General features: G+C 52.2%; 1 protein-coding gene across 14 annotated transcripts; it reads right to left on the reverse strand.

Annotated features, from left to right (window-relative positions):
- Nucleotides 1-1,061: 1,061 nt before the first annotated feature.
- Nucleotides 1,062-12,078, reverse strand: Asphd2 (aspartate beta-hydroxylase domain containing 2). Of its 14 annotated transcripts, XM_030254841.1 has the most exons (7): nucleotides 11,836-12,045; nucleotides 10,493-10,707; nucleotides 10,168-10,291; nucleotides 9,787-9,949; nucleotides 7,866-8,963; nucleotides 3,467-3,580; nucleotides 1,062-2,569 (listed from the first exon to the last, which is right to left on the reverse strand). In XM_030254841.1, the coding sequence occupies exons 5-7, from the start codon at nucleotides 8,671-8,673 to the stop codon at nucleotides 2,460-2,462; spliced, it is 1,032 nt and encodes a 343-aa protein (XP_030110701.1). In that variant the 5' UTR covers nucleotides 8,674-8,963; nucleotides 9,787-9,949; nucleotides 10,168-10,291; nucleotides 10,493-10,707; nucleotides 11,836-12,045; the 3' UTR covers nucleotides 1,062-2,459. The 14 variants fall into 14 exon arrangements, with proteins under 14 accessions (XP_030110701.1, NP_082662.1, XP_030110700.1 ...); NM_028386.2 differs by lacking the exon at nucleotides 9,787-9,949 and having other exon boundaries at nucleotides 11,836-12,078; XM_030254840.1 differs by lacking the exon at nucleotides 9,787-9,949 and having other exon boundaries at nucleotides 11,858-12,045.
- Between the last annotated feature and the right edge of the window lie 5,075 nt (nucleotides 12,079-17,153).

The following is a 17,153-nucleotide window of genomic DNA, read 5'->3' on the forward strand; positions in this document are numbered from 1 at the left end:
CAGGGCTGCAGGGCTGCGTCAGGATGTGGATAGACTCCACAAGTGGGGTCAGCCAGCCTCCTGTGGTTTCAGAATGGGCTTCTTAGCTGTCTCTTGCTCAGTGGTCCCAGCATAAGGACTTGGGTGCTGCACCCAACCCTGACTTAACAGGATGGAAATTCAGGAGACTGGTTGGTTGGTTGGACAGGGTCAGGGGTCCAGCCCTCAAGTCGAGATTTGCCAGACCTGAAACCCATGGGCTTACAGTGAGCTGATAGGGTTCTATGTGAGGCTGGCTCATTGCTAGCATGTGTAAGACCCCAAGTTCCATCCCCAGCACTGCAAACAAACACAAGTAGCCTGGGGCCCAGGAGTCTGTCCCTCCGTCCCTTCTTGGTGATTTGTGGCTTTGCTATGCAGAGGCAACCCACACCTGCCCAGTACCTGTTTGTTCTGTGACAGGTCCTATCTGCAGGGAACCAACTGAGACCAGGAGAGGGGACATGGCTTTCCAGTAGTGAGTGGCAGGGGAGTAAACTCCAAGGAGCTGAGCCTGTGTCCGCTTTTCCTGAAGACTTTTTTTCTTCAGGAAAATGTAAGAATTTGTAATTCTTTTTTGTTTGTTTTTTGAGACAGGGTTTCTCTGTGTAGCCCTAGCCGTCCTGGAACTCACTCTGTAGATCAGGCTGGCCTTGAAGTCAGAAATCCACCTGCCTCTGCCTCCCTCTGCTGGGATTAAAGGCGTGTGCCACCACTACCAGGCTGTTCTTCTTACAATATAAATATTGCCCATTTTAAGCATTTGAGCTGACTTAAAATCACAGAGACCTGCTTCTTGTTCCTACCCATGTTTCCATACTGTACCTGGTGGGCATGGAACCCAGGACCTCAGGCCTGCTAGGCCAGTGCTCCACTCTGAGCTACATCCTGCTCCTCTCTGTTAGGACAGCCATTTGTCCGCACCCACTGTTGACCATGGCCTCAACCATCTCTGGGATGCCACTCGGGAACCAAAAGCCACAGCCCCACACCAGCCCATCAGTTCTCGCTGCCTTCTCTCACAAGCTACTTGACCACATCACTTGTCAGCAAAGCTCTTTATTTACTCCCTGTCCTTGGTGTGTGGTGGGGACAGTCAGGATAGGTGTGGATCATGCACTTCAGGGGACTCTGCTGAGACCCCGAGTGCAAAAACTCCAAAGCCTGATGCTTCCATCCTCAACTCTGAGCAGAGAAATGTTCTGGGTGCTTCCCCCCACCCTAACCCCATTGTGGACTGACATCATCAAATTACCTTCTAAAGGTGACTGGTTTTGCATTTGGACCTAACATCAAACTTGTACCAAAAGCTGTCCACTCTGTCCTGCTCTGGACCATGCCCATGGGGCCACCACTCCCAGCGCATCCCTGAGAGTGCCTGGCTGACTGCGCTCTCCTATCAGCTGGACCCAGGGCCTCTGGTTGGCCTTCACTTTGGGAAAAGAACTGTGTGTGTCTTCTCTGGTGACTGAAGAGTCAGCTGTCTCTGGTGTCAGAGACACCCATGGGCTCCGGTTATCGGGTTGACAGACATGGCCATAACTCTTGGCTGTCTCTGAGTCTAGCGTGTGAAGGTTTGCACACAGATATAATCAATGTCAACCCTTAGGTAACAGACTGCAAAGCATGATGGACAGGCACTACGGTCACATGGTCGGTGGTAGAGGTTCAGCCCAGCATGCTTCCTGCCAATCTTGTGGACTCGAAACCACAGCGGCAGCGTCTGTCAGGCCGGGCTCGGCAGTAGGCAGTGAGCTAAGTGGATCCCTGTTCTGTGGCTGACCTGAGAGCCCTCACTAGCCTTCAGCTCTGGAGGAAGCTGTGGTTAAAGAAAAGGCCCAGGTCGCCACCAGCAGGGCTCTGATAGATTTTGGGGTCTATCAGCAATAATGATGGATTCCCTGGGCGTTGACTTACACAACCACCCCGAGGGTGTCTGGTAAGCCCATAATGAAACCAACCAGGTGTACAGGCAGGCTGCAGGCTGTTTCCTGCTCTGGGACAGTGAGGAACCCCAGCATCAGAGGCCAAGCTGTCTGGCTCAATGGCTTCTGGTCTGTGGTGCTTTGTTTTGGTTTTGTTTGTTTGTTTTTGCTCTCTCTTGAGACAGCTACAGAAATTTAGGATGATTACATTTAGACAAAACAGTCATTTGGTTACTCTATTCCAGAACATGGACAGGACACCAGGTAGCAAAGTGACACGGACAGGAGAGGCACAGAGCCTCTGGTCACAGCCAAAGGGACACACTAGTAGGCCAGAAGTCCCAGCAATTAGCCAGAAGGGGAAAGAAACCTAGGAAGTTCCCAGTAACCAAAGGAAAGACGCCCCACAGTGGCAGGAAGCCATTCATGCTTCCAGCATGGATCAGGGCACAGTCAGGGTGGGCAATCCCACAGTCCACCCATCCACTCAGCCTGGCTCCAGCCCAGGCAATGTCCTCATCGTCCCGGAGCAAAGATGAAATCCAGGGCCTGACGTTCAGCAGCTGCCACGTTGGGGTGCCAGAGGTCTACCATGAAGACCACCCGTGGGCCATCCTCAGCGGAACCTGGGGAGGAGGAGCGTCAAGGGGTCAGGTTAACCCTGGCACAACTCAATGTGGCCTAAGCTGTAGGGCCAGCGAGCATGGGAAGACCATCCCTTCCCATAGGGTGAATGTTCATATGTTCACGAGGCCTCCCATGCCTTGGAACAAGGTAAGTGAAGGAAACTGGTGGTTTGAAAATGCTTGGCCCAGGGAGTGGCACTATTTGGAGGTGTGGCCTTGTTGAAGTGGGTGTGGCCTTGTTGGAGTGGCTGTTAGGGGAGGTGGCCCTGTTGGAGTAGGTGTGGCCTTGTTGGAGGAGATATGACCCTGTTGGAGTAGGTGTGGCCCTGTTGGAGTAGGTGTGGCTTTGTTGGGGTAGATGTGGCCCTGTTGGAGTAGGTGTGGCCTTGCTGAAGTAGATGCGGCCTTATTGGAGTAGGTGTGGCCTTGTTGAAGTAGATGTGGCCTTATTGGAGTAGGTATGGCCTTGTTGGAGTAGGTGTGTCACTGTGGGGTGGGAGTGGGTTCTAAGACTGTACTCTTAGCTGCCTGGAAGCCAGTCTTCTTATAGTGTCCTTCAGATAAAGATGTAGAACTCTCAGCTCCTCCTGCACCATGCCCACCTGGACGAAGGGTAGTGAGACTGTCAAGAGTAGACACAGTCTGGATGCTGTTCTCCCAACCCACAGAACATCTGACACTGAGAGTGACCCTGGTGATGATGGCTGTTAGGTCATGATGGCTGACGGTGACTGTCACCTTAATACCCACGTGGAGATACTACTGTACATGGGAAGGTGACACAGGAGCCTTGGGACTTCCTGGTAAATTTTGTCTGGTACTCTAAACCTTCTTTTTAAAAAATCTAATAACTACAAGGCAAGCAGGTAAGCAAGCTCCGGGGGAGGCCACGCCTACCTTCATGGAACGCAGTGTGCAGGAACGAGTCATCAAAGAGTAAGCATCGGCCTTCTGCCCAGCACTGGGGCTCGCCCCCCACCACCAGCTCGCAGCCATTGGGAGTCTTCAAACCTTGGGAAAAAAAACCACAAGATTGAGGGTGAAGACGGCCAGGTTTCAAGGTTGCTAGAAGATGGAGCTGGGCTGCTCTGGGGAGCACACACAAGCTTCAGTCTTCCACACACTCCCCTGGAGTCCACACTGTGCGTCATCTGGGACCACCCTGAGACTAAGATTAGTCTGAGGTGATGGTGCTAGGGATCCTTGGGAAGTAGAGGGTGCCACACCCACTGTGCTGGGCAACTTTTGTCAACCTGACACACTAGCTAGAGTCATCTGAAGGGAGGGAGCCTCATTTGAGAAAATGTCTCCTTAAGATCCATGCTTAGAACATTCCCTTAATTAGGGTTTGACATGGTAGCACCATTGTGAGTGGGGCCAGCACACTGAGGGTGGGCTGGGCAGATGGTCCTGGGTTCTATAAGAAAGCAGGCTGAGCAAACCTGTAAGCAGCACCCCTCTATGGCCTCTGCATCAGCTCCTGCCTCCAGGTTCCTGCCCTGCTTGAGTTCCTGTCTTGACTTCTTTCAGTGATGAACAGCAATGAGGAAGTGTAAACTGAATAAACCCTTTCCTCCCAGAGTTGCTTTTTTGCTCATCACAGGAATAGTAACCCTGACTAAGACACCCACCTAGCAACCGGCACAGCCTCAGCCTCACAGGGCTCTCCACCTTGGATCTCCAGCCTCAGAGCCATGAGAAGTACATCTCTGGGCATTATTTTGTTTGTGCAGCGGGGCTGGGTGGGGTGGGGTGGGCGGAGTCTCACTGTGTTGCCCAGGCTAGCCTTGAACTCTCAAATTCTCCTACCTGAGCATCCTGAGTACAGGCACCGCCACGCAGCTGTTTCTGTTCTTTCTGAACTTGTCGGTCTTATGTGGGGTGTGCAGATGCCACATGTGAGCAAGCACTTAAGGACTACTTAACACAAGGTGATTCCATCCGTCCTCTGTGGGCTCCAGGGCTTGTAAGGCAAGTACCTCACCCACTGAGCCATCTCCCCAGCCCCTTTCTGTTCGACGAGAGCTACTAGCACGGGGGACTGTTCCCACATCCCAACAGATAGGTCAGTTTTTCTAGGGACAGGGGACTGGTAAGGCTGGGTTGGCTGCCACCAAGGTCCTTAACAAAATTCCTCTGCTGGTTCCATCTGGCCTGGGTCCTAGACCCTTTTGCTTACGTTAATAGCTTGAGGTTCTCATGATGTCAAAAACTTTTGATACCTGGGACCCATGGGAATCCAGGGATGCTGAGTTCAAACCGGCTTCATCCATGGAAAGGTTTTTGCAGGGGTTTGTTTGTTTGTTTGTTTTTGTTTTTTTGAGACAGGGTTTCTCTGTGTAGCCCTGGCTGTCCTGGAACTCACTCTGTAGACCAGGCTGGCCTCGAACTCAGAAATCCGCCTGCCTCTGCCTCCCAAGTGCTGGGATTAAAGGCATGGGCTACCATGCCTGGCTTTTTTTTTTTTTTAAGGACAATTTTCTGCTGCATCCAAGGGGCATCAGAGACCCACTGAGGGGCTCTGCTGAGACCCCGAGTGCAAAGGCTCCAAAGCCTGATGCTTCCCTCCCCAACTCTGAGCAGAGAATGTTCTGGATGCTTTCCTTCCCCCCTCCACTGTGCAATGACATCATCAAATTACCTTCTAGAGGTGGTGGTTCCTTCAAGTTACTAGATGGCCTGAGGGAATGATCAAGACTACAGGGTGTATACAGGGTGTGTACAAGCACGCACAGGCGTCATATATGGCATGTGCACATCCGATATGAACATCGTAGTCCAAGCCCAGATGTCCTGCTCCCGGCCTGCCTACTCAACAACCTGGATCACTACCACATCAACTCCAAGGCCTTCCCCTCCTCCGCATCCCAAAGCCTTTGAACAGCATGGTAGCTGAGGCTGCAGTTCAGTGCTTCAGCGCTCGCCCAGCATGCGGGAGACTCGGGTTCATCCCAGTGCCCTGTAAATCAAAAGCTCCCACAAAGCAACACCTTTCAAAAGAACATCTTTACTCCCATTGCCAACAGCTAGCCCTGGAGCTGCAGCCTGGCCTGAGTCTGTGTTGGCTCCCTCCTGGTCTGTCCTACCTGATCCCTCCAGCTTTGTTTACAACCACAGTTTTATTAACCAAAGCCATCATGTGGATCAGAGTCTCCCTGGTAGTAGTGATGGCCTCCACCTGCCAAGAACTCCACATGCATACTTACTTAGGCTCCAAGGCCTGACCCTGGAGGATGGGTGAGGGACTGATTCCAGACCTGCTGGCCTCTAGATCCTCTGTTCCACTGTTTCCTGGGGCAGAGCTTGTGCCTTACACAGCATCGTGTAGTTGTGAGAGTTACTGCCACACTCAGGGCGAGACTGTCAGGCACTTTGCCAGATGTCCACTTAGTGAGTTGTGTCCCCAAACTTCTCCACAGCACTGGTGCCGGGAGTCCATTTTGCAGAGAGGCAATGGAGACTCAGACCCTGCCCAGCGTCCCCAGCTGCCCACGGATCTAGACTCCAGCTCTGAGCTTCCACCCTGTCCTGCCTGCCTGTCATATCCCCTCTGCAGCAGCCACCACCCTCTGACATGGTTGCTTCTCAGCACCCACGTCTCCTCACCCAGAAAGCAGAGGGAGCAGAACTGCTGGGCAGAGAGTGGGTGGGGGGCTTAGCAACTGGCACAGGCTCCCTGCAAAACACACTAGGGAACCCCACCACAGCCTGCACAGGACATTCATCCTCCGCTTCCCCCACCTTCTGAAACCAGTCAGCGCCGCCTCTTACAGCTGCCGCCTAGCTCAGCATGCTGTGCTCCAGCGCGTTCTCCAGTGAGGCTGTGCATGGCCCCTGTCGCTAGCTTTCTTCACCAGGAAGAAGGTGCCATGCACTTGTGAAAAAGTCTGCTTCCTTGCTAATAGCTCTGGTGACCACTCTGAGACACACCCAAGGGAGAGCTTCTGCCACCAGGTCTCTGGCCTCACTTTCTATTGGGAAATGGAAGCTCAGAGAGGGGCTGGCAGGATGGGGTGGTCAGGGGGGCAGCCTGCTCAGTGTAGTAGTACCGAGGCAGCTCAACTTGAGACTCAATCTCCATACCACGCACACAGTGCGCAAGACTCCTGAGGTTTGAATAGAGGGACCAGAATCCTGGGCACCATTTATCCATGTGACTCAGAAAGTTTAAATATCTCTCAGCCTCCTGGGTAGCATCAGGGACCTCGGTCATTACCAGAAGCCCCATGAGGTCTGTGATAGCCACCACAGAGCACAGCAGCCACCAGACATACCTGGATACACAAACTTAAGTCAAGTGCTTTAGGTCAGCTGTTGTACTGACCACAGCCCAAGCCCTAGGCAGCCACACGTGGCCAGCAGCTCATGTTAATGGACAGGAAAGACTAAGAACACTGTTACCACTTCCCCCTCCAAAGTTCTTTCAGATAGAGCTTTTCCTGCCAGAAGCTAGGGTTAGGTTGGTGTGAGGTCCTATGGCAGAGAGCATGCATGATGTCCAGGCTCCATCTCCAAAACCATAGGAGAAGGAACCAAAGTTTGAGAGGATACAAAGAAACAAGGTTCACATTCTACTCTAACCCTTACTTACGGACCACCCCCAAGAAAACGTTCTTTTGTTTTTTGGTTTTTGTTTTGTTTTGTTTTTTTGTTTTTTTCCGAGACAGGGTTTCTCTGTGTGGCCCTGACTGTCCTGGAACTCACTCTGTAGACCAGGCTGGCCTGGAACTCAGAAATCTGCCTGCCTCTGCCTCCCAAGTGCTGGGATTAACGGCGTGGGCCACCACTGCCTGGTCCAAAAAAAAAAAAAAATTTTTTTCCCTAGGGTTGGTGATATGGCTCAGTTTTGTAAAGTGCTTTTCGTACAATTGAAGATTTGGTATGTGAACCGGCTAGCCACTGCAGCACACACTGTGGTCACAGGGCTAGGGAGTCAGTGACAGAGAGATAGAGGCCCCTTGGGCTTGAGATCAGCTAGTTTAACCTGACCAGTGAGCGCCAGGTCCCACTGAAAGTCTATCAAAACACAGCAGCCAGCTCCTGAGGAACAGTACTCAAGGCTGACCTCTGGCCTCAGCACATGCATGCATACAAGTACACACAAATAGTGCAGGCTAGCCCTTCAAGCCTTGACCCTTCTGCCTCAGCCTCTTAAGTGTCTGGACTGCAGGTGTGAGCCGGCACTGCACCCAGCTGAATGCCTTCGGTATTTGATCAAAGCACCCGAGAGGCAAAGGCTCCTTTTAACTCAAGGCTTCTGTGACTGTGCATGCTGGGACTCCGCCCCTCCACATACCTAGGTGGCATCGGATGCGGATGTTTGTGGGTCCGTAGTGCTCCGTGATCACAGTCCCAGGGCTCAGCACTGAGATGCAGGCGTTCCCGAAAACATTGTTCCCAATACAGGTCCGGAGGCTGCCGAGCAAGCGGTAAGTCCGCGGGCACTTCCTGCAGTTCCTGGGGACACAAACGCCCTGGCTGACAAAGTCAAAGGTGAACCACTCCCCACTGGGGGTGCTGTTCACTTTCCACCCTTGAGGGAGGCTGCAGTTAGAGAAGGCTTTGTAGAGAGTCTCGAACTCGCAGAGGATCGCCTGGAAGTTCCGCTCCAACAGCTCCACATCGTGCTTCTGGGCATCCCGGGAGAAGTAGGGCGTAGTGGGGAGGTCAGGCAGGAAGAAGACCTCGGGCTTCTGGATGGAGGGCTGGCTGCTGAGGTAGCGGCCCTGCTCCCGGATGCCCTTGTGAATGCGGCCCATGCCGGACCATGAGTACCGCTTGGCGTATTCCTGCAGGTTGTGGTAGAGCTTCTGGTTGAGGCCTTCGTGGTGTGTGCAGCGCGCACACTCTGGTGACTGGCAGTACATGGACCCATTCTGCAGCCCGTTGGCATCCACGCCCTGCAGGAGGGAGTTGACAGACACGTGGGGGCGGGGCTGCTCGCGGCCCACGTGGTAACAGTACCACACAAACAGGATGAGCAGGCAGGCCACGGTGATGACGGCTGTGCCATCGCAGTCCCGCACTGACTGGATACCGGTGGCAATGCAGTCCCTCAGGCCATCCAGAGACCAGCTCCAGGCCACCAACCACTCCAGCCACATCTTGAGGGACTCCGTGCTTGAGGCAAGCTGGCTCAGATGGTCAGTCCTCTGGGCGTCTCCAGGGCACCCACGGCATGCAGGTTAGCAGGAGGCAGAAGGAGCCGCGGTGGCAGGGGGAGGCATGGCTGCCACTGTCCCTCGGTTCCTGCCAAGGGCTCCATTGATGAACAGTGAGGCCTGCCAACTGGGCCCACTAGGAAAAGTCACCGCAGTGGGGTGGAGGGCGCTGCCTTATGTCCCATTAGCAAATGCAATCAGTCACCGTGAAAGGGTTTTCATGACGTCCAAACCTGGGATGGAGACCAGAGAGCAGCAACGTGAATGTTATAGACTAGAAAAGGCCTAGCAGTTCCGGGAAGATGGAGATCCAGCCTCAAACAGCAGAGGGCTATCACATCCCCCTCCTCTTCCCAAGCAATCTGTAAGTTGGGCTAATATCACTGTCAGAAAAGCAGGCAGGTGCCCTGAAGTGACCTCTGTGGCAGGGGCAGGGCTCTTTCTGCCACTCAGCTGCGAGGTGACCTAGTGGCCTTGGCCCACGGGGTTATGGAAGGGAAAGCCTTCCAAGCCCCTGATTCAGTGTCCCACCTCTGAGAGCAGCTGGCATTGCTTTGCCAGCCATCCTGCTTATGGGACGTGGATCCCAAATCACTGTAAACACGATGCAAGCCTGATTGTGCCCCCTAAGAGCGTCCCCCAGTTTCTCTACAATGCTCCATTTTCCAAAGTGGTGCAAACAGTCAGGTCTATGTTCTCCTAAAAGTACTCCATCACCTGGGGGAGCACCACTGGGAGCACTTTAGTGCTCCTCCCTCCTCTCCTTGGAGAGAAAGGAGACAATAACAAGACATGTCCCCCACCGCCTGGACCAGCCAGGTCTTGGAAGTATGCAGCATAGCAGAGAAGTTACACAGCCTAACTAGACACAGGCTAGACCAGGTGTGCACACCTGCCTCTGCAGGGCACTTCCACTCTCAAAGGTCCAGTGTTTTCATCTATCAGCTGGCTGGGGATAATGTCACAATAAATCCATGATGTGTGATCAACAGGCAAACCAAAGGTGGAGGGTGTCCCAAGGCTCCCACCCCAAGCAGAAGGCAAAGCCGAAGCAACCTGACTGAGAGTGATGTCCACTCCTGGAGTCAAGGAAAACTGCTGGTGCTCATGCCTCACCTACTGGCACCATCCTGGTGTCGGCTGAATAAAGCATCACTTGACTATAATGTTTAGGAAGTCAAAAACACGCACACTGAATATTCATGGAACTCTTAGGCTTCTAGGAAAAGTACAGGAACAGGGAGAGGAGAAGTCAGCTTCTTCTCGAGCTGCTGAGCCGGTGTTAAGCTTAACACCCACCCTCCTCCATGGGTGATACCATCAGCCCTGACGGTTTCCTCTTTAGGAAAAAGGGGAAAAGCCCCAGAAAGGTGCCTTTTTTGGCACCTGCTCTTTGAGAAAGCCCAGGGTTCCCAAGATTCTATGTGAGACTCTCACCTGGTGTTCATAGACTCTGAGGAAACTGTAACTCCAAAACTGCTTTCATCAGCCAGGTTTCTTCGGATGTCCTGAGCCCCAGTCAGTGGTAATAACTGACTCAAGAAACCGAGTTCCCACCAACCTGCTCATGTCAAAAGCAGATGGATAGGATACCTCTCCACTGCCAGCCCTTCCCCTCCTCAGAACAGCCTTGCTTGCTCCGGACAAAGCAAACAAGAGCCCTCCCTTAGACAGAGCAGTAAACATTCAGCAAGGAGAGAGCCTAACCTCTCCACATGACCAAATCCAGCACTAAGAGAAGGAGCTGGGACCTGCCACTCACTTGAGTTCCAGGAGGCTGGCGGCCCCTTCGCCCAGGGAGGGACACACAAGTCCAGAGCTGATTTGTGACAAGAGAACAAACTCTGGTTTTGGTAGAGTGTGTGGCATCAGGATAATAGGTAGACACACACACTTCTGGCTCTCTTCACAGATCAGTTCCCATCAGGAACGGGCATCATGCAGCCCCGAACCTCAGATCTCAAAGATCAGCCGGCTCTGGGGAATAAAGGACAAATTCAAGTCCGATCAAAGATAACTTCTGACGTGAGGAATGCCTGGGGAGACAGTCTCCACTTGACCCAGTTAACCCGGATCAGATGACCAGCTCAGGAAGCTTTCTGATGACAAAGAGACCGGGTCACCCTGAGGTGAAGCCAGGCGACCCCGAACCCCCCCCCCCCCCCGCAAGGTACAGCACACCACAGGAGAGGATAGGGGGTAGCTGTGTTGCTTGCTATCCTCTCTACCAGGGGGCGCAGAGAACTGTCCGGAGACAAGCCCTCCCCTCTAGGGACCTTCCTCCTCACAGTCTCCCGCCAGTGTCACAGGCCCTGGAGAGAGTACGACAGAAGAGGTCAGAAAGATGCGTTAACGCAGGTAGTCAGGGGAAGAGATGGTGAGGTGAGGGTTACCTGGAAAAGTGGGAAGGAGGTTTAGGGCGCGTGACAATTCTCGGGACAGGGAGGTGGGTCAAAGTGGGTGATGCTGAGGAGGATGGGGGATCAGGGGAAAAGGCGAAGGAGGAAGCTGGAAAGAGAGAAAGAGGGGGAGGAGAAAAGGTGGGGGTGATGCTGCGCTGCGCGGTCCAGCTCGAGAGGCACTCAGCACGCAGCCGGTGCTAGGCGACCGCGGGCCCTGGGCCGGCCCGGGATGCAGGCGCGGGCGCCCCTAGCATCGTCCTCCTCTGCCCCGCAGCCCTGGAGACCCCGCTTACCTGCGCGGGCGGCTGCGGGGACCCGGGCGACGCCACTGCCCCAGGGACGCGGCCGCCCCCTGCCGCGCCCGCAGCCGCCGCCCGGCCGGAGCCGCGAGCCCCGCCGAGCCGGTGCCGCCCGCGCTGCGCTCCGCCACCCCGAGGACCACAACTCCCACAATGCCGCGCGCGCCTGGCGGCGGGGAGGGGGCGGCGGGGCGGGGCGGGACCCCCGGCGCATGCATCTGCCGCGCGTACCCGCGGGGGGCTCCGCGCGTCCCGCCCCACCGAGCATCGGGTGCGCGCATCAGGTCCGGGGGCTTCGCCTATCAGACGCCTTTGTTCCTCCCTCCCTCCCTCCTGCATCCCCTCCGCTCGGTCCTCCCTTCCGCATCTCCTCCCCTTGGTGTCCTTCCCCTCGCCCCTCTTGCCTGTGATGAATCCCACACACACTTCTGAGGCCCCGCGGACACGTGGGATGAAATTGCAAATGGAACAGCCTGGAAGATCCGCGGCTCCCGGCCCCGCCTGGGCGCTGCTGACTGGAGCTGTTGCAGACCTGGCGCCTGCCCACAGGGAGGCCCAGTCTAGCTAGCCACGGCCAGTTCTGCCCAGTTCACTGGAGGGAAAGGGGCTGCTCAGCCTGGCCTAGGGACACCGCGCTGCGAGCGCCCAGGGAAGCGTGGGCTCCTTGGAACAGTGCATGGGCGTTCTGGGAGCGTGGGGTGGGATGCCAGCCCACAGCCCATCTGTGTCTGTCCTCGAACCTACTGCTTCCAATCCCAGCATGCATCTTTGTCCTGGCCTAGAATCCTCATTTTTGTCCAGGATAAAATCACCTCGGGTCTGTCCCAGAAGCCCCCTGCCCTTCACCCAAGCTCGCACTTATACAGTTGGTGATAGAGAACCCACTTGCTTCACCCAGGACCCCTGTTTCCTGACTCAGAACCCACTCCATGCCCTGGAGTCTCCATCTTAGTCCCTTAAGCCCTTGTTACAATTCCAGGAGTAGAATAGCATCCCCCCCCCCCCCCACCACCACTTTTTATTTTAATACAGTGACTCAAAACGCGTCATTGGTTCAGCAAGGTTCTTTTGCGGGGACGCCACCAAGACACCTGACAGAAACCAATGGAGGTGGGAAAGCTCACCTGGGCTCACAGGTCAAAAGTTTTCAGTCCGTTATGGCAGAAAACGCATGGAGGGATGCTACACTTGTAAGCGTGTGATCTAGGCTCAGGAAATTGGGGCAAAACCAGGGTCAGTCTGTCCTTCAAAACCCACCTCTCCCGCCTACTTCCTGCAACCAGACCCACCTCCCGTTGTAAACTCCAGGGCCTCCACAATCGGTGCCATAGGCCGAGAACAAATGATCAGACCATGAATATGTCTTACATAGATTGAGAGCCTGTAAAATGCACTAAGGACGGTTGCCGATCCCGGGCTGACGACGGAGGGCTGAAGGCAACCCTGCTCCTTCTGAGTAACTGCTCTGAGTGGCTAGAGAAAGCATGCAGCTCGTGTCCTGCTTCACATTTAGCAAGTTGCCCAAATTTAGCCTCATCCACGGCCCTTATGCATAAAGAACACCGTCTTTCACACGGTCTTCCGTATGCGTTCCATTCCCAGACTACACCATCTGCAGTGCATTACGAATTAATCCTGTCGACGAACCTTGTAATTATCTGTGACCACTGTGATTACAGGGTTCCATGTTTGTTAAGCGTGTTTATTTGTTCGGCGGCCAGATTACAGACACGGCTCTGCTAACCTCTCTGGCCATTTCAGTTCTTTTAAATTGCTGAGAGTCTCAGAAGATGATAATCACTCCAATCTCTGTCGAGCTTCTAACGGCCTTAGTAGGTGAGTTCTGCCAGAAAAGAGTGTCCAGGACTTGCAGAGGGAACTCTGGGTGAGAGCCGAGGACACACTGCCACTATGTCACCAGAAGGGCAGAGACTAGGACTCGGTGAGTCTAAATTGCCTGCCTTTAGCCCAGCTGCCATGGTACTCTCCTCCCTCTTGTCTTGTTGAGGGCGGCCATTGCAGCCCACTGCAGGCTGCACACCCCATCATTATACCACCGTATGAGCTTGCAGGCCACCCAACTTCTTCTTTCTTCAGATGCTGTGTGTGTGGTGTGTATGTGTGTGCATGTGTGCATTTGTGTATTGTATATGTGTGTATGTATGTATGTGTGTGTATGTATGTGTATATGTGTGCATGTATGTGTGTGCATGTGTGTATATGTATGTGTGGTGTGTGTATGTGTGATGTGTATATGAATATGTGTGCATGTATGTGTGTGTATGTGTTTAGTGTATGTATGTGTGGTGTGTTTATATGTTTATGTAGTATGTATGTATGTATGTGTGTGTGGTGTGTATGTGCATGTGTGTGTGAAGGACTTGGAATGGAGAGCAGAGGGAGCTCCTGCATTTCCTACAGTGTCTAAGTAAACTTGTTTTTAGATAGAGTTTTGCTCTGTAGCCCAAGGCTACAGCTCGGGCTGTCAGGCATGGATGGTGGCACAAGCTCTTATGCCCTGAGCCATCTCACCCTGTAACCATAAATAGATAGAAAACAATTTTGGCAAAATTCAACACCTAAAAACTCAGAGCAAAGTAGAAGTGAAAAAAAAATGACTGTGAGCATGTGTGTGTGTGCATGCATGTATGTGTGCACGCCTAAGCATGCATGTGTGCATGTGTATTCATGTGTGCACATGTGTGTGGGTAAGTGCATGCCTGAGTGTGCATGTATGTGTGTGAGTGCATGCCTGAGAGTACATGAGTGCATGTGTGTGTGTGCGCACATGTGTGCATGCATGTGTGTGTGCCTGCGTGCGTGAAGAGAGAGACCCAGGTCTCAACATAACATATTTTTCTGATAGTGGCTGGAAGTTAGGAAAGTTTAACATCCCTTGCTCTGGATGCATTTTCAAAGTAGGGTATATGTTCATGAACTTTCCTTGCATTTTTTACATAGAAAAAAAAATCAAGGCAGTGAGCTTTCAAAGAGAGAAAAACAAAATTCACCAAGAGAAAAAATGGCTGCACAAGTCAGAGACAAAAGGCATCAGTCTAGAAAGATCTTCAAAGTGTCATGTCTGTAACTTCATGAGGCTGAGGTAGGAGGATTGCCACAGGTTTAATGTTAGCCTATAATATATATCTGAGTTAGAACAAATTTTGTATTGGTGTGTACTGCAGTGCAAATAATAAAATATGTAGTAATATTAATAACAAGAATATTGTGTGAGACTGATCAATACAAATTCAGATTGTTAGTTATTGCCAAGCAATAAGAGAGGCAGAGGTAGCATATTTGGGGTGCAAGGGCTGAGGAGGCAGCTCACCAAATAAGTGTGCCTACTATACAAGCATGATCTGAGTTCAGATCCCCAGAAGTCACATGGGAGCCTAGGCATGGCTGTGTGTGAGCCTGTGAACTCAATGTTGCAGGGACAGAGACAAGAGTATCACTGGGGCTCTCTGGCAATCAGCCTAACTGCAGCTTTAGAGGGAGACCCTGCCTCAAGGCAGAGAGAGACTCCTCTGCCCTTCATGATAGTGCACACACATGTATTCACACATGTGCACACCCACATACCCACATGTACACACACATGCACACATACATGCATGTACATATGTACATACAGACACATATATATGCATGTATACACATGCACACATATACACATATGTACACATACATATACACATGTACACACACACACATTCATGCACATTCACACATGCACTCTTAAAAAGTATCAAAGCCAAGGCAGGAGAAATGGCTCAATGGTTAAAAGTACTGGCTGTCCCTGCAGAGGACCTGGATCCAATTCCCAACTCCCACATGGCAGCTCACTTGTAACTTCAGTTCCAGGGGATCTGACACCCTCTTTTGGCCTCCCATGGGTACCAAGCACGCATGTGGTGCACATACAGACATGCAGGTAAACATTCATACACACAAATAGCTACAACTTTAAAAAGCTTTTAAAAATACCAAACTCATGAAGCAAAATGTTAAGATTTGATAAAGTTGAGCCGTGATGTGGTTTCTTTGATTTTTCTCTCTGAATGGTTGAAATATCACCATTAATGAAGAACGTTAAACTTGACTAGGGAGAGTGAGTGTCTGAAACTTTGGGTTGTGGTTTTCTAATGTGACGTGAGTGATCTGAAGCACAGGAGTAGTCACTTTAGTGTAGTTCAACTTGGGGTCACAGTTTCAACTTTGGGGGTTTCTATGGATTTCCTCTGAGGAGCTGCTTTCGGTTGGCTTTATTTACCATTGTGTGTTTGTGTGCATATTTGTGTGTGTGTGTGTCTGTGTGTGTGTCTATGTGTGATGGTTAATGTTACCATCCACTTGACAGAATTTGGAGTCTTCTGGGAGACATACTCAGGCAAGTCTGAGAGGGTTTTCAGATATATTTAACCGAGGAAGGAAGAGTTCTGGGGCACCATGGCAGATTGCAGTCCCTGAGATAGATATCTATCTGGTTATGAGACTGCCTCAGATGAATGGGAACCTCCACGCTGGGAACCACAGAGAGAAGTAAGAGCCCAGCATTCTAGGAGATGAGTTTGCAACTCTCCAAATAGGTCTTGCACTGGATGGTAGCGTTCATCTGGTTGGCATGGACACCCAGGGCATTCCGTCCAGAAAACAGAGCCTCAAGCAGGTGTTCCAAAATGAACACGTTCCAAGAACCGTCAAAATCACCCCACACTAATCCAATCACATGCTGCTGACATCCATTTAGCATTTGAACTTCCTGCTTATGGCGTAAATGGTGGGGCCAGACACGCGGCAGCCAGGACCTGCTTCCAGATGCTGGGATAACTGAATTATCCAGAACCTCTCTGCAAATCCTGTTTGTTTTGGCCACTGCCTGTCACTGGGCCAGCCCGCCTCGCTACCTCATTACTCTTACTGGGTCACTGTGTTAGCGTCTGAATGTGGAGAGCCCAGACTTGGTTCCAAGCTGATAGAGCTGCTTAGAAGATCGTGAAATCTTTAGGAGGATGTCCTTGCTGGAGTCAGCCTTGTGGTTTGCAGTGCAGACCCTTCCCCTCCACCCCGCCACCCCATCTGCTGTTTTCTATCTCCCTGAGTTATAAGGAGGTGAGGAGCCCCAGTCACATACCCCTGGCGCCTGAGCTGTTTGCCACCACACCTTCCCTGATGAGCCACGTCTGCATTCTGCCACACTGATAACAAAATTAAACAGTGTGATCTGGTCCTTCTGTGTCCCTAAGGTGCCTTGGACCAGCTTTGGGCAAGTGGCGTGTGGTGATGTATGGGTTCTTGAGGTGGTGGAATCAAAAGGGGGTGGGGCTTTGCTGGGAGAAACAGAAGATGACCAGGTCCCTGTGGTTGGTTGATGGCCTCAAAAGGGATTAATGTAGGTCTCTGGGTAAATCATGTTAGTTTCCATGAGAGCAGAGTGTTATAAAAAGAACAAGCCGACCCCTAAATCTTTCTGGCTTTCTATGTTGCCCTGTAATGTAGTACCTTCTTCTTGTTCACATTCCCACAATGGCACACACTTTGATGAAAGTCCAGGATCTGTCAGAAGTCAGACACAAAGGGGCTGCTCAATCAGGCACTCTCAGCTTTCAAAACAGAGACCCACATCCTTTCATTCTTTATACAGTATTCAACTTCGGGCATTTTGTTATAACAACATCAAATTGATTAGCAGGTTAGGCACGAAGGATACAAGTGCATA

The sequence above is a fragment of the Mus musculus genome, chromosome 5 (assembly GCF_000001635.26).
Source record: "Mus musculus strain C57BL/6J chromosome 5, GRCm38.p6 C57BL/6J".
Taxonomy (NCBI): Eukaryota; Metazoa; Chordata; class Mammalia; order Rodentia; family Muridae; genus Mus; species Mus musculus.

Excerpts from the sequence above, each read along its gene's own strand:
- Asphd2 (NM_001357012.1), bottom strand. The coding sequence starts at position 8,673 with ATGTGGCTGGAGTGGTTGGTGGCCTGGAGCTGGTCTCTGGATGGCCTG. Across the intron at positions 3,581-7,865 it reads CCGCATCCGATGCCACCTAG|GTTTGAAGACTCCCAATGGC; the intron begins GTATGTGGAGGG and ends TTTTTTCCCAAG. Across the intron at positions 2,570-3,466 it reads GCACACTGCGTTCCATGAAG|GTTCCGCTGAGGATGGCCCA; the intron begins GTAGGCGTGGCC and ends CCTCCTCCCCAG.